Source organism: Lycium barbarum, chromosome 4, assembly GCF_019175385.1.
Source record: "Lycium barbarum isolate Lr01 chromosome 4, ASM1917538v2, whole genome shotgun sequence".
NCBI classification, from domain to species: domain Eukaryota; kingdom Viridiplantae; phylum Streptophyta; class Magnoliopsida; order Solanales; family Solanaceae; genus Lycium; species Lycium barbarum.
Window position 1 is genome coordinate 108,276,310 of NC_083340.1, and position 14,841 is coordinate 108,291,150.

General features: G+C 39.4%; 1 protein-coding gene across 3 annotated transcripts; it reads left to right on the forward strand.

The window, feature by feature from the left end:
• Positions 1–372: 372 nt before the first annotated feature.
• Positions 373–10,705, forward strand: LOC132636205 (putative L-ascorbate peroxidase 6). 3 transcript variants are annotated; one of them, XM_060352932.1, is made up of 10 exons: positions 420–625; positions 937–1,051; positions 6,048–6,163; positions 6,534–6,604; positions 6,788–6,830; positions 6,919–7,015; positions 7,385–7,468; positions 9,298–9,419; positions 9,803–9,869; positions 10,098–10,705. In XM_060352932.1, exons 1-10 carry the CDS (start codon positions 508–510, stop codon positions 10,201–10,203), a joined length of 939 nt encoding a protein of 312 aa, XP_060208915.1. In that variant the 5' UTR covers positions 420–507; the 3' UTR covers positions 10,204–10,705. The 3 variants fall into 3 exon arrangements, with proteins under 3 accessions (XP_060208916.1, XP_060208915.1, XP_060208917.1); XM_060352934.1 differs by lacking the exon at positions 420–625 and adding an exon at positions 635–833; XM_060352933.1 differs by lacking the exons at positions 9,803–9,869; positions 10,098–10,705 and adding an exon at positions 9,496–9,784 and having other exon boundaries at positions 373–625.
• The last annotated feature ends 4,136 nt before the right edge of the window (positions 10,706–14,841 follow it).

A 14,841-nucleotide genomic window follows, 5' to 3' on the forward strand; every position in this document is an offset into this window, starting at 1 on the left:
TCACACATTAAAGTTTAATTACTTCTTCATTTGAATTTTTATATTTGATAGATTTCCAGCCCTAGATCAATAAAATTAGTCTAAAATAAAATATTAAAAATCATTAGATATATAAAATGATCTACATGGACCATCACATAATTTCTGTGTGATCATACGCGAGTTACCACATAGCCATATGAAAAAGGCGTGCACCCTGGATTTTTTTTTCTAAACAAAGAAATTAGCAGCCCCTACTTTAGGTGTACACAAGGTAAATTTCACTTTAATATAATAGTCCGCAAGTCACACACTAGAGTGCATGATTTGATTTTGTTCCTAAAAATTTAATATTCTCTATAGAATTTAAAATTTCTAAATAAAAAAGGGGCAGATTTTTTCTTCTTTTTTGTCTTTTTCAGTGATCCGAAAATTTCATTACGAAAAAAAGAAAAGAAAAAAGGACTTGTGCTGTAGAAAAAAGGTTAGTAAAAGAGTTTGGGTAAGGCAAAGTCAAGAGGGTTGAGGATGAGGAACACCGTGGGCGTCGACAGTTGGCTTCTCACTACCAACTTCTACTTTCCCCTCAAATTCACTCCAACATCCCATTTTGGCATTCGAGCTTCCTCCACCACCAACGCTTCAAGTAAGCATCCAACCTTCTATTGTCCCGTGGCACAATTCGGATTTCAATAGTCAAAACCATTTTGACTTTATTCGGAAGTCGGACATAAAATCTTTAATTTTTTTTTTTTAAATTCAAAATATTTGAAAGATATATGAAAAAGTTATAGGCAAAGAATAACTGATTTGAATTTCGAAACTGGGAAGGTTCCATATAAATTGAGACGGAGGTAATATTAAATATTACTGAAGATTCTGAGGATTTTGGATTCTGCCATGTGTAGATAGTTTGTTAATTCAAGATAAGTCTTCTTTTGTTTTTTTGAATTGCAGATGAAAGTGTTAGTTGCAAGTCGTTATCATGTGGAAGGAGAAGTTTACTATCTATGACTACTTTGTCTCTTGTTATGCCCTGTGATACAGTTAACAATACCCTTGCTGCTGCTGAGTACGTTTCAAATACAGTTAACAAATTTGACGTTTACAGCTTTACTGCTTTTCTTGTTCCTGTTCTCTTAAGTTCATTTTGGGTTTCACTTTCTTCTAAAAAGAACCAATTAAAGAGATCCAAATTATGGAGTTAATTATCAAGAAATCTAATACACAAAGTTGTGTGCTTTTGCAAATAAACCTAGTAGTTAACATTTACTTTTTATAACCGTGCTAACTTAGGCGCACCTCGATTAATAATGGACAAATGGGAAGAAATTGTTTTGTCTCTAAGCCTAGTAGTTAACATGGAGATGCTGAGGCTATGCTTATATTCAAAGGAAGCAGTGGTTTAGTCCAGCACAATCCACATGTATTAATTAGTTTATTTACGGAATATTCCTATGTGCAAGTTCAATTTGAGACTTCTCTCAAGTTGTGTTTCGGAAAGAACGTCCCATTCTAGCGATTCTAGATGTTAATTTAGTTTTTCCTACTTACACCAGAAGCATCAACCATTTTAGGAGTGAATTTCATTCCAAAACTCGTGATTATTGATTTCCTCATTGAAGACACTTCGCTAAATGTTCTTGGACTATGTAGTTTGGTAGGAGAAAGTAGAAATATGAAACATTTCGAGAGATAGGTAGTTACTGCTTGGACTGGAAAAAAAAAGGGGGGCATAGATCGAGTAAGCTTGATCGTCTTTTCTGCTTTTATGTTAGCAGAGACAAGTTGGTAATTGTAGGATGAATGTGTCACGACCCAATTTCACTATGTCGTGCGGGCACCTACCTTTCCCACCTCGGTAGGCGAAACCTTATCCCAACAATCATAAACATAAGTAAAGCGGAAGAAAATAGAAATAATGTAAGTCTTAGAATAATAATATAAAGTGCGGAAAGTAGTGAAATACAACCCTAGTATCGTGGTATGATCATACAAGAGCTCTACTAAACTATAAGGCTGAATAATACATAAAAGTCTCAATTCATGTCTCGGAATAGGAAGTAGGACAAAGCAATAAAGAGGAGTCTTCGGGCAGCGAATGTCATCACGCTCACCCTAAATGGACTCAACAGCAAACTCGGAAATCAACCACGAGGAGATGAAGTGAAACCTGACAAGTACTCTGCTTCCATAAAAGAATGCTCTAAGTGTAGCTCAGTGCAAACAACAAGTACTGGTAGGTATCATAGGTCGACTAAAACTAGCTAACGTATATGTAGACAATAGACTAAGAATAACACATAAACAGTAAAGTACAAGTCATTACTAACCAGTGTTGTGAAAGGTGAGCACCTTGTCGCCAAAGGCGAGAGGTGCGGCGAGGCGAGGCACTGCCGCCTTTTAGGTGAGAGGTGATGGCACCTTCAAAAGGCGAGCCAAAGACGCTAAGACGAGCCAAGGCGCTGAGGCGAGGCGAGATGGAAGGCGTGGCCTTTTTTTTTAAAAAAAAAAAGAAATTGAAGGAAACTTAAATGATATAACTTATAACAGCGCAACTAGGGTTTTATGTACGCATACTCTTCTCTCTTCTCCTTCAGGCATCAGCTTCAGGTACGCATACTTCTCTCTTTCTCCTTCTTCTTCTTCTCTCTTCCTCCTCTGTTTTCGACTTTTGCTTCTTCTTCAGTTCTTCTTCTTTTTTTATCCACTGTTTCCAGCGACTTCTCCTTTGCATTTTTTTTTTTTTGCCTTCTTCTATTTTCTTCTTCTCTTTTTATCCTCTGTTTCCGGCACTACTCCTCTGTTTTTTTCTCCTCTGTTTTTTTTGTCTCTCTTCTGCAGTGAGGCAGTGACTGTTGTGCTCTTCTTTTTTCTGTTCAATAATTGTTAACTTTTGTTATAAACAGTAGGTTATGAATTAGTATTGCACTATTGCTTGTCTTATCACTTATGAATTATTGAGTCACTCAAGTTCTAGACTTTTAGTATCAACTATCTACTTTTAATTTTTGAATTGAAATATTTGCTAATATGTTATTGCTAGTGAGATTTTGATTATTTATATATGCAATTAAATATTTTAATTTTTTGGTATTTATTGGCACCGCACTTCAAAAAGGCGAGCAGCGGCCTTAAGGTGAGGCAGGCCCTTGTCGCCTTTTGTCGCCGTGCGCCGTCCAAAACACTGTTACTAACAATGTCAATCACAACCTGTGTTATAGCATCTAAGCCCAAATGTTCCAAGCTTTAGAATAATCACCAAGACCAAACTATGACTACAGTATCCCGTCCCCATTTAGTCACATACAAGGATCCCAACACAATCCATATTCAATCCAACAACAATCCAAATCACGCTCAACACATAAGAGAGACAACAAAATGCAATAGAAATATATGCCAAGTCTAAGTATATCAACTCTGAATCCATCAATCACAACCATATCACGCATCCAAACCTAATTGTGCCAAGTCTCAGAGATTTCAATCACAAGTCCATATCATAATCAACCAAGAGAGATGATGAGATGCAATGCAAGATGTATATGATAAGTACGCAATGCATATACTCGTACACATGTACTCCGACGACGGAACATCACGTCTCGGCAGCACAACCCATGGAGGACCCGCGAAGTCCATGTACCGGTCACTCCGCACACAGCCTAAAGATGACTCAACGTGCAATACCAGTCACTCCGCACACAGCCCAAAGATGACTCAACATCTAATACTAGTCACTTCGCACACAGGCTAAAGATGCCTCTATATCCAATATGGGTCAAATAGATAAGTGTTTCCGTATCAGTCAATCCGCACACAACCCAGAGATGACTTAATATCCAATAGGTCTCGGAAGAATACCGGTCACTCCGCAACAGCCCAGAGATGACTCGTATCAATGTCTCAAAGCATCTGTATTTCCTTCTCATTTCCCATCATCAGTACTATATCAAGGCAATATCAATATATCATCGAAATGAGTATGAAATACAATGCAAATGTAATATAAATAAACCAAGTCAATCCCAAACAGTACCACATATGGGCACACAAGTAATATCATCAATAAGGCTACACAATAAGCCACGACAGATTCACTATCCTCATCTCAATAACAAAAGTAAGGTACCACAATATCATAATCAGGATATATAGCTAATCACTAATATCCAATATCTCAACGTGGAGACAAGTCAACAAGTACATAGAACAAATAGGACAACAAACAACGGGGTGGCTAGCCACCAAATCATACAACAGGGCCCAACCTAAGGCAATATCCATCCCAACTTCATATCCGAAGGCTTACATGCATTCTCCAACAATATCATCTAAATATACGCTTCGCTAATCGAAGTCTCACCATAAGGTAAACCGTAACCTGCCTAGAAAGCCGAGCAGCAAACTCGAACGATCAAACCTTAGTCTTGCCCTTCCTTTGTGCCTCGTGATAGTGAAAGTCTAATCATATCCGAATAGGGAATTAGAATCAAGAAGAATCAATACTCACAACCTTATTTCATTTCAAGTCCCAACTCCTAACTCATGGAATGAGAAAACAAGCCTTTCAAGGGTAAAATAGGAAATTCGAAGGCTAAATATGAAATTCATACTCTAGGTGATCAATTTCCATCAATAATTAGCCAATTTAACTCATAGATTAAAGAAATTCGAATTCTAGAAGGAACGCCCAATTTTGGGTATAAACCCTAACTTTAATTTCACAAATTAGGCACTAGAAATCGAGGATTCAAGTTAAAATAGTCATTACCCATCAATTTCATGCTTAATCAAGCTAAATCCACCAAGAAATCAAGGTTTTATAATCACAAGTCCATTAGAGAAGGAACCCCAAAACCCACTTAGTTCTCATGATTTTAGGGAGATTCTAGCATGTATTAATGTTAAACTAGGTGGAATAATGAATCATGATTAAGGAATGGTGTTAGATGGACTTGCCTCAAAGAGTTTTCCCCAAGAATCTCTAGAAAAGCTCCCAAAATGCTCTGATGCCGAATAGGGAAATGAATGGAGACCTGGACCTGGTTCACGCAGTCAAGCAGCAAAGACCTCTTTCTCTTCGGGAGCTTTCGTAACGGCTATAAAGAATGGGTCTTTCCCCTCGTGAAAGGCTATTGGGATCGGACAGTCAAATAGAAAGACTCTTTGTTAGCTTTTCGTGCCTCCTTTTATAAGAAATTATATATGCAGAAACTGCCTGTCAACCGCTTCCGCGCTCACTCGACCGCTATATCGGTCCCGCTTTAGCGCTACTGGGACCGCTTCCGCGATCCCTCAGGAAACTTAACACACCGCTATAGCGTCAAGGCCAACGCTATAGGGGTACCGCTGCCGCGGTATTGGTGTTGCCATAGCAGACCACCAGAACCAATAATATTCCCAACTTTTATGAACTCAACCCGAAATCCCAACTATCAACCGAGACCATTTGATCACAAATCAAATATGCAATTTTACATAAAAACCTGCTACGAACGCACTCGCGGCCTCGGAATTCCCATCAGGGTCTTGTTGACCAAGTCAACCCCCGATACCTCAAAACTGACTTTCCAACCTAAGTTCCAAAATGCACCAGAGTGCATCGGGAGCCGAACCAAATATACACACGAGTTCTAAATGACCACCCGGACCTCTCGGAATCGACGGATTTCCGATAAAGGTCTGTTTACCCAAAAGTTAACTTCGAGTCAAACATTTTTCACTTTAAGTCTAATTTCACAAAAACCAACCTATTTCGCATCCGATGACCTCGGAAATTGTACCACCCATCCCCGCAGGTCAAATATACGCTGATAAAGCTTGGGAAAGAGTCAACGAGGTCAAACTAGCTGTAACGACAAGTGAGAAAGTAATACTAAAGGGTGAGGTTCTCAGAAGTTCCATTAAAGTCGAGCCTCTCCAATTTCAATTTCATAATTAAGATCTCCGCAAAAATATGCTTGGCAATGTAATTATTCGTTTCAGGTTATTTCTTTTAAACAATGTTATTGCATTTTTACATTCCTTACAAGAAACGCAATTTTTTTTATTTTTTTGGGTAGTGAGAGTTTTCGCTTAAGGGAAGAGATCAGGAAGGTACTATCCAAGGGCAAGGCTGCTGGAGTACTTCGCCTTGTCTTCCATGATGCAGGAACTTTTGAAATTGATGAGAAAGTTGGTAATTCTTTGAAACACTTATTCCTCTCCTCTATCTACCCTGGAAACCAACCCCCCGCGCTGAAAAGAAAAAGGAACACAAAAGAAACAAAAAGAATACTGTTATAGACATTAGCAGCTTTCAATTGCAAACTTTGTAATCTATCACCTATTTTTATATTCTACAGAGCTGGTCTAAAAGGATTGTAACATCATAAAATGCAGATTCAAATCTTCTAACACCATTCACCTGCAAACCCTGGATATATATTGTTTACTATTTATCCAAAAAAAAAAAAAAAAAATTGTGTAGTATGCAAATGTACTTGAAAGAAGAAGATATTCGTATTTCATTCCTGGATACATGATATCTAGCTCAATTGCTTTTATAGGGGGTATGAATGGATCTATAGTTTTTGAACTTGACAGACCCGAAAACAAAGGCCTTAAGAAATCTCTGAAGGTAAGCAGTTTATTGTATGTTTTTCTTTTCTCTCCCTATCATTGCTTTTATTTTGACCATCCTTGTGAATAGTCTGCAGATATTGTCATTTTTAACTTTTAGTTGTTTGCCATTTCTAAAGACTGATGAACTCTCATATGGATTTCAAACAGCTAACATCTCGGTCCATGCATTGTTCTTTAGATTCTGGAGAAAGCAAAGAGTCAAATAGATCTTGTGCAACCAGGTAAATTGTCTCAGTCAATAAACTGCTGTTAGTTCACCTATCATTTTTGTTCCAGCGTGACTTTTTTTATTGTTGGCTTTGTTCTCAGTCTCATGGGCTGATATAATAGCTTTGGCTGGAGCTGAAGCTGTTTCATTATGTGGTGGACCTAGCATCCCCATTCAGTTGGGAAGAATTGATTCACTGTAAGGGCCTTACCTTTTAGTTTATCATATTAGTTATGGTTTGCTAATATATGATGTAGTTTCTGTAAATGTGGAGCTAAGCAACTATGTTTTTATTTACACACTGTCGAAATGGGGATGCAAAGATTTAAATAATTAGGATCATCTGAATATTTTAAATTTAGCAATTAACAAGCAACTTACAATCTTAATTTAAGCCTTTGTGGATAGTTCCTTCTCATTCAAATTGACGTGGTTTTTCCGTCTAAAGCACCAGGTGCCAGAGCACGTGCCATGAGGAAACCCCGAATGCATGTAGCATTTATATTTCAATTGATTGACGTAATTTTGTACCATATCTACATTCTCACAGCTGACTTTGATTTGTAGGTTGCTTGATCCTGAAGGACAACTTCCTGAAGAATCACTAGATGCCACTAGCTTGAAGCAATGTTTTGAAAGAAAAGGCTTCTCGTGAGTCTAATGGCCATACTAAATCTTCTTTTGTTTTTTATTTTAGTTTTCTGCTGTCCTTTTGCTCCATGTTATACCATTCTATTAGCATTTTCACATAGTTTTGATGCCATTCACATGATTTGACTGGGTTTATTTTTTGTCAGTTGCTGTTAGCGAACAAATAGATAATCCTGTTTGTACGTTTCATGTTTCTTCTGCCTTGCTTTAGTGGATAACAAAACACATTAAGGGTTTTCCCCTTTCAATTGCATCTTCAAATGAAGTAATGAGACTTGCAATTCGTACAAACTTTTGCATCTTCGTTGCCATTTCTAGGGTTTTCTTCACTTGCAACATTCTGTGTTTGATTTTCACTGATGTTGGGTAATATACATAAAACTGTTGCTTTCAGGTTAAGCACTTTGCTGATGAACTGGCTTTATAGCATCAGTAATCCTTTTTAGCAATATTAAATGGAGTATAGACAACTATGGTGATAAATAACATATTTTGTCAGTGTAGCTTATGTGGATAAATAAGATTTGGTTATTCACATTGTGGAGTAAATGTTAATTCTGTTCTCTTGTTTTCGTGGAACAGATCGACTATTAGTTCTGCTCTATTTCGTGAGGCATGTGAAATACTGTATTTTCTCCGTCTCATTTGCATCTTGTTTCTCTTTCTCCGGTGTTATGATCTCATACAGCACAAACATGATCTCATTTTGGATTTTTTTATGATCGTTTCTGATTCTGGAACTTGTTTATGATCGTTTCCTTATCCTTCTGAGTTTCTAATGCCTGGGTATGAGACTCTCATAGTTTAGCCCCTCCCAAAATAAATACATGTACATCAAGAACTCGGCTTTATTCGCCAATTCAAATTATTGTACGCTGTGACAGCATTTGATGAACCACCTATATACACTAATTCACATTTCTTTTACCAATACAAATATAGTATCTAGGTCATAGTGAGATCTTAACCCCCATGAAATACACATTTTTTTCTAAGTCATGCATAAGGAGCATATTACACAGCCACTAAACAACAACATACCCAGTGTAATCCCGCAAGTGGGGTCTGGGGAGGATAGGATGTACGCAGACCTTACCGTTTCCTTTTGAGATAGAGGGGCTGTTTCCGATAGACCCTCGGTTCAAAATAAAACATTACATAGCCAGTGTTTAGGGGTAATCATTATGAACCTTAGATCTCTTCTTGGTGTTATCCAAGGCCATATTGAGAAACTCATCTGAGATAATGGTTTTGGAGGAAGAAAAGCAGATTTGTTCCTTCAAATTGGGTTTATTTTAAATATATTCAAAAATTTCAATAGCAAGTTGTTCCCCCCGTATATGCTTTTCTTTGTGAGGCAATCTGTAATCAATATGCCATACTAGTGTCAACCAGAGCATGATATTTTGTTACTGATTGCATGATCATGGCCGCAAAGCAGATTTAATTGCTCCATATTCTCCCCCCTGCCTCGAGGTTAAGGAATTTCAGCTTAGATGTACAAAATACAGTAGTTCATATGACCTTTTGCCTCCTTTATTAGCTGCATCAGTTCTGTATTTTGGGTTGAGAATGTCATCGGCTGACAGTTTAAAACCCTAAAAGGTATTTCTCACATATGTATGTGCAGAGAACAACTGTTCAAACACTTTCTTTTTTATAATCATGGCCAATTGCCTGAAGTCTGAGCAGTCCAGGCTCTAACTTCAAATTCTGCAGTACAACCCCCTTGCTCAAGAATCCTCGGAAAGAAGAAAAAGCTAAATCTGTTGATTATCGCTGTTAAGATATCCTGCCTAATCTCCATGGCTTGTGCATTTTGTTGGCAGAACTCAGGAACTTGTTGCCTTGTCCGGCGCGCATACTCTCGGAAGTAAAGGGTTTGGGAATCCAATTGTCTTTGATAATGCATACTTCAAGATACTCATGGAGAAGCCATGGTTGTCCTCAGGTGACGAATAACATTCAGCTGATAATATGTGGTTATGCACACTTATATTTAATTCATCGAAATAAATGTCAAGCAGACGGATGTACGCATCGGAATCTATGCAGCAATGATGTTCTTATCTTTCTGAAATGGGCTCCCTGGTACCTACATGCCTAGAGTTTAGATGATTGTTTCACAGAAACTGTTATGCAACGCTAGGTTCAGGATAAGCTAACAAATTGTTTATGCTTCACTATTTATGTGGAATGATGACACTCTTTCTGATAATATAAGGCCCCTTGTTTTTAGAATTCTTTTCATACGATAATGGGAATCATAGAGCATAATTTCCCTTTTTAGTGTCTACAACCGTACAGTATTTTATTTCTCTTTCATCTATGCAGCCGGCATGACTAGTATGGTTGGACTTCCCTCTGATAGGGCACTTGTTGAAGATGATGAATGTGTAAGGTAAGGCTTTCTCTGACCTTGCGTTATTGAGGTTCCTTTATAATGGTTTGCGACAGTAGCTTCTCCCAATTTATCCTGACAAAAGCTAATGAAGTTAAACATACGCCTCTGCTAGCGGAAATGCAGAAGTTGCAATTCACTAATTTAGTTTCAGTTCACAAATTAGACTCGTTGTTCTCAGGATTGACCTTCTGTCTGGTGATGAATTTTTTTATGCTTCTTGAACAGATGGATATCAAAGTATGCTGAGGACCAGAGTTTATTTTTTGAAGATTTCAAGAATGCCTATACCAAACTTGTCGACACTGGTGCAACTTGGAAAAAATCATTGTAGTCCTCAAAATTAATCAGCAATACCTTGTCATAGCTGGTAACTTGTTTTGGTATATACAAGATTCAATGACCCAGCACCAAATTCAGTCACGTGTCAATTGTTGGTTACACAGGCAATCTTCCGATAGGCAATTCCTGAACGGAAACTTTGCAGCTGAAGTTCAGAAATGAGCGGATGCACTAGAAGAAAAAGATATGAAATCAAATGTTTTATGGAGGTTTAGCCTCGTCTGCATTTATGCTCCAACAACTTGATCAAATGATCGACAACAGTTTCTGCATGCCAGTACCTACCCGCTACAGGATGATAAGAAATATTATCTTGTTACACTTTATCTAAATAAATGTATGAGAGCAAAAAGGAGGGAAAATGCGTATAAAAGTATACTGCAGCTTCATTTAGGTGTTCATATCACACTGTCATTTTTTTTCTGGAAACATTGTCTGATTATGTCCAAAGGGTAATTCTACTAAATGTTTTTATTCCTTTTTCTTTTGGACAAGATTTTCCTTTTCATTGTTCTCTTTTAATTTTAGCGTTGGGTATGCTGTTGATCCATATCCTGGTGGCAAGGGATTGAGTAGGCTTATCCTTAAAATACTTCATGAGATAATGAGTGTTCTGTTAGGATTTAAATCCCAAATCCGACCTTTGTAAGCAGGTTCCCAGGAAAGATTGGAGGGTCACAGCTGGACCACTTAAATACCAACCTCCTTAGACAGAACCTACTTACGCCGTGATGTAAGCGAAGAATAAATAGCACACACAGATTTATAGTGGTTCACCCTCAATGTGAGAGCTACGTCCACGTTGCTGCTGCAGATCTTATTAAAGAAGAAATATTACAAGGGTTTACAACACTCAACCTCACAACCCCAATCCCAATTACACTCAAGAATTTTACCACAGAAAATTCTCTCAAAGACCTTCTCTTACTTAGGCCTTTCACTAAGAGTATTTCTCTTAGATTTTTTCTCTCTTGGGATGTGTATAGCAAATGATCTTAATGATATCTTACAAATGAACCATAAGCTACCTATTTATAGGAATGAATTTCCTATGATGAGGTAAGCGCTTACATCACGACTATTATGAGGTAAGCGCTTACATCACGACTATGTGAACAAAAGAATTGACTTGTTTGGCCAATTCCACACCTAACAAATCTCCCACTTGAAGACTAATTTTAATTTGTCTTCACACTTTGATCGATGCAGCAGCTCTTTCCTACTTTCATACTTCGTGCAGGCCAACTGAAGTTGAGCATAGCTTCAGTTTGTCTATCGTCACTGCCTTTGTCAGCATGTCTGCTGGATTCTGACTCCCTGCGATCTTCTCAAGCACCAGCGCTCCATCTTCCAAAGCTGATCTAATGAAATGGTACCGGAGTTGTATGTGCTTCGTTCGAGCATGGTAAACCGGGTTCTTTGTCAAATGAATGGCGCTTTGGCTATCACAATATAGCACACTTCCCTCGTGGCCCTGATCCAATTACCGCAGAAAAGATTGTAGCCACATCATTTCCTTTGTGGCCTCCGTCACAGCAACGTACTCAGCCTCACAACTAGAGAGAGCTACTATTTTTTGCAACTTGGAAACCCAAGAGATTGCAGTACCTCCGAAGGTGTAAACATACCCGGATGTGCTCTTTCTGCTATCAATATCACCACCGTTGTCAGCATCAACATACCCTTGCAATCCTGTTTTTGATTTTCGGAAATACAGAGCTGAACTCGAGCTGCCTTTCAGATATCTGAATATCCACTTCACAGCCTCCCAGTGTTGCTTTCCCGGATTGCTCATAAATCGGCTGACAACTCCCACTGCATGTGCAATGTCTGGCCTTGTACATATCATTGCATACATAAGACTACCGATTGCAGATGCATAAGGTATCTTGTCCATCTGCTTCTTCTCATCCTCGGTTGTCGGCGACTGATCCTTTGACAACCGAAAGTGTCCAGCCAAGGGAGTGCTGACTGGCTTGGCATCATGCATGTTAAACCTTTTGATAACTTTCCTCACATATTCTTCTTGTGAGAGTTTGATACCCTCCTTGCTTCGGTCGATTCTCATCCCAAGGATTTTCTTTGCAGCTCCCAAATCCTTCATTGCAAACTCTTCCGATAACCCTTTTTTCAACCGATCAATCTCCTGTAGGTTTGCTCCTACGATTAGCATGTCGTCGACATAGAGTAGCAGTATCATGTACGAGTCTTCAAATTTTTTGAAGTAACAGCAGTGATCTGCCGAACCTTGAAAAATCAGCTTTCTTCATAAAGCTGTCAAACTTTAAATACCACTGTCTTGGAGCCTGTTTTAGTCCGTACAGACTCTTTTGAAGTTTGCACACCAGATTCTCCTTTCCTTTGATTTTGAATCCCTCCGGCTGTCGCATGTAGATTTCCTCGTCTAGATCACCGTGAAGAAATGCAGTTTTCACGTCCATCTGTTGCAGATGTAGATTTTCCTTTGCTACCAGCCCAAGAACAGTTCTGATAGTCACCATCTTGACTACGGGAGAGAAGATCTCCTTATAGTCAATGCCTTCTTTCTGTTGAAATCCCTTTGCAACCAGCCTTGCTTTATAACGCTTGCTTCCATTGGGTTCTTCCTTTATCCGATAAACCCATTTGTTTTGCAATGCCTTTTTATCCTTTGGCAACTCGGATAATTCCCATGTATGATTTGCCGATAGTGAATCCATTTCATCCTTCATTGCCAGCTCCCACTTAGTCGATTCATCGACTTGCATTGCTTCTTCATAACATTCCGGCTCCCCTCTATCAGTGAGTAGAATGTAGTTGAGGGATGGAGAGTACCTGTGAAGCGGCTTCCTGATCCTGGATGATCTACGCAGCTCTGTGATTGGCGTCTGTTCATTTATTTCAGAATCAACACTTTCATCAGCACCTTCTCGGATTGTTTGTTCCTCTGCCTCGGTTGTACCTGGCTGCGGCTCAGGTGCCGGAAAGTCCCTCAAATCGACTATTTCCGATTCCTTGTCCTGACATTCTGAATTCTTTTGCAGCTTGTCTTTGTACAGTACCTCTTCGTTAAAGACAACATTCCTGCTTCGGATGATCTTCCGATTTTGTTCATCCCAAAATCGGTACCCAAGCTCGGTGTCACCATAGCCAATAAAGTAACACTTCTTTGATTTTGGATCAAGCTTGCTTCTAGCCGTATCATCATTATGAACATATGATAAGCAACTGAACACTTTCAGAAATGAAAGATTTACCTTCTTGCCACTCCAGACTTCTTCTGGAATTCTGAAATCCAAGGGAACTGACGGTCCTCGGTTAATTAAGAAGGCCGCGGTATTGACTGTATCTGCCCAGAATGTCTTGGGCAGTCCAGAGTGTATTCTCATACTCCGAGCACGCTCGTTCAACGTTCGGTTCATTCTTTCGGCTACTCCATTCTGTTGCGGCGTTCCAGGAATAGTCTTCATCATCTTGATCCCATTATCGGCACAGTACCGTTTGAAATCACCATCAGTGTATTCTCCGCCGTTGTCGGACCTCAAACACTTCAACTTGAGGTTTGTTTCATTCTCGACCATGTCTTTCCATCTTTTGAATACACTAAACACATCGGATTTATTTTTCATAAAATAAACCCATACCTTCCTGGTTGAATCATCAATGAAGGTCACGTAGTAGTGTGATCCTCCAAGGGAGGGTACAGTGGTAGGTCCCCATACGTCTGTGTGCACCAATTCCAGCTTTTCGACCTTCAACTCTCTGCCTGCACTTGAGAAGCTTACTCGCTTTTGTTTTCCGAGAATGCAGCTCTCACACGTATGAAGGTCCACCGTCTTCAGCTCCGGAATTAAGCCATTTGTCACCAACAACTTCATCCCCTTCTGGCTGATATGCCCAAGGCGACAATGCCACAAATCTGTCTTCTTTGTGTTGTCAACCACAGCAACAATATCACGACAGTTATCCGTCATGTAGAGAGTGTCAATCTTCTTTCCTTGGCCAACTACCATAGCACCTTTCGCCGCCTTCCAAGACCCATTACCAAAGTTGAGATCATATCCCTCATCATCAAGCTGACCTACTGAAATCAGGTTTCGCATCAGCTTTGGAACATATCTAACTTTTGTAATCTTCCACGAGGATCCATTTGACATCTTCAAATTAATGTCTCCCGTGCCAACAACGTCTAGCGGCTCTCCATCGGCTAAATAAACTTTGCCGAGATTCCCAGCCACGTAGTTTGTCATTATATCATGATGTGGGGTGGTATGAAAGGACGCTCCTGAGTCAAGCACCCAAGAGTCTATCGGGCTGTCAACCGATAGCAACAACGCATCGCCAATGTCTTCCGTAGCAGCGTTGATTCCAGCCCCCTTGTTGTCCTCCTTCTTTGGCGCCCTGCAGTTCTTCTTGAAGTGACCTGGTTTTCCACAGTTCCAACACTCAAATGTTCGTCCTGGTCTGGATTGACCCCTGCCATTCCTTGACTTCGATCTGCCCCTATTTCGGTTGTAGTTTCTGTCATAATTTCTGCTTCTGTTTTCAATATTAAAAGCAGAACTCGTCGATGCCTCTCCAGAATCTGTCCTGCGCACTTCCTCAGCAAGGATACGATCCCTAACATCGTTGAACTTTAGTTTGTCACTGC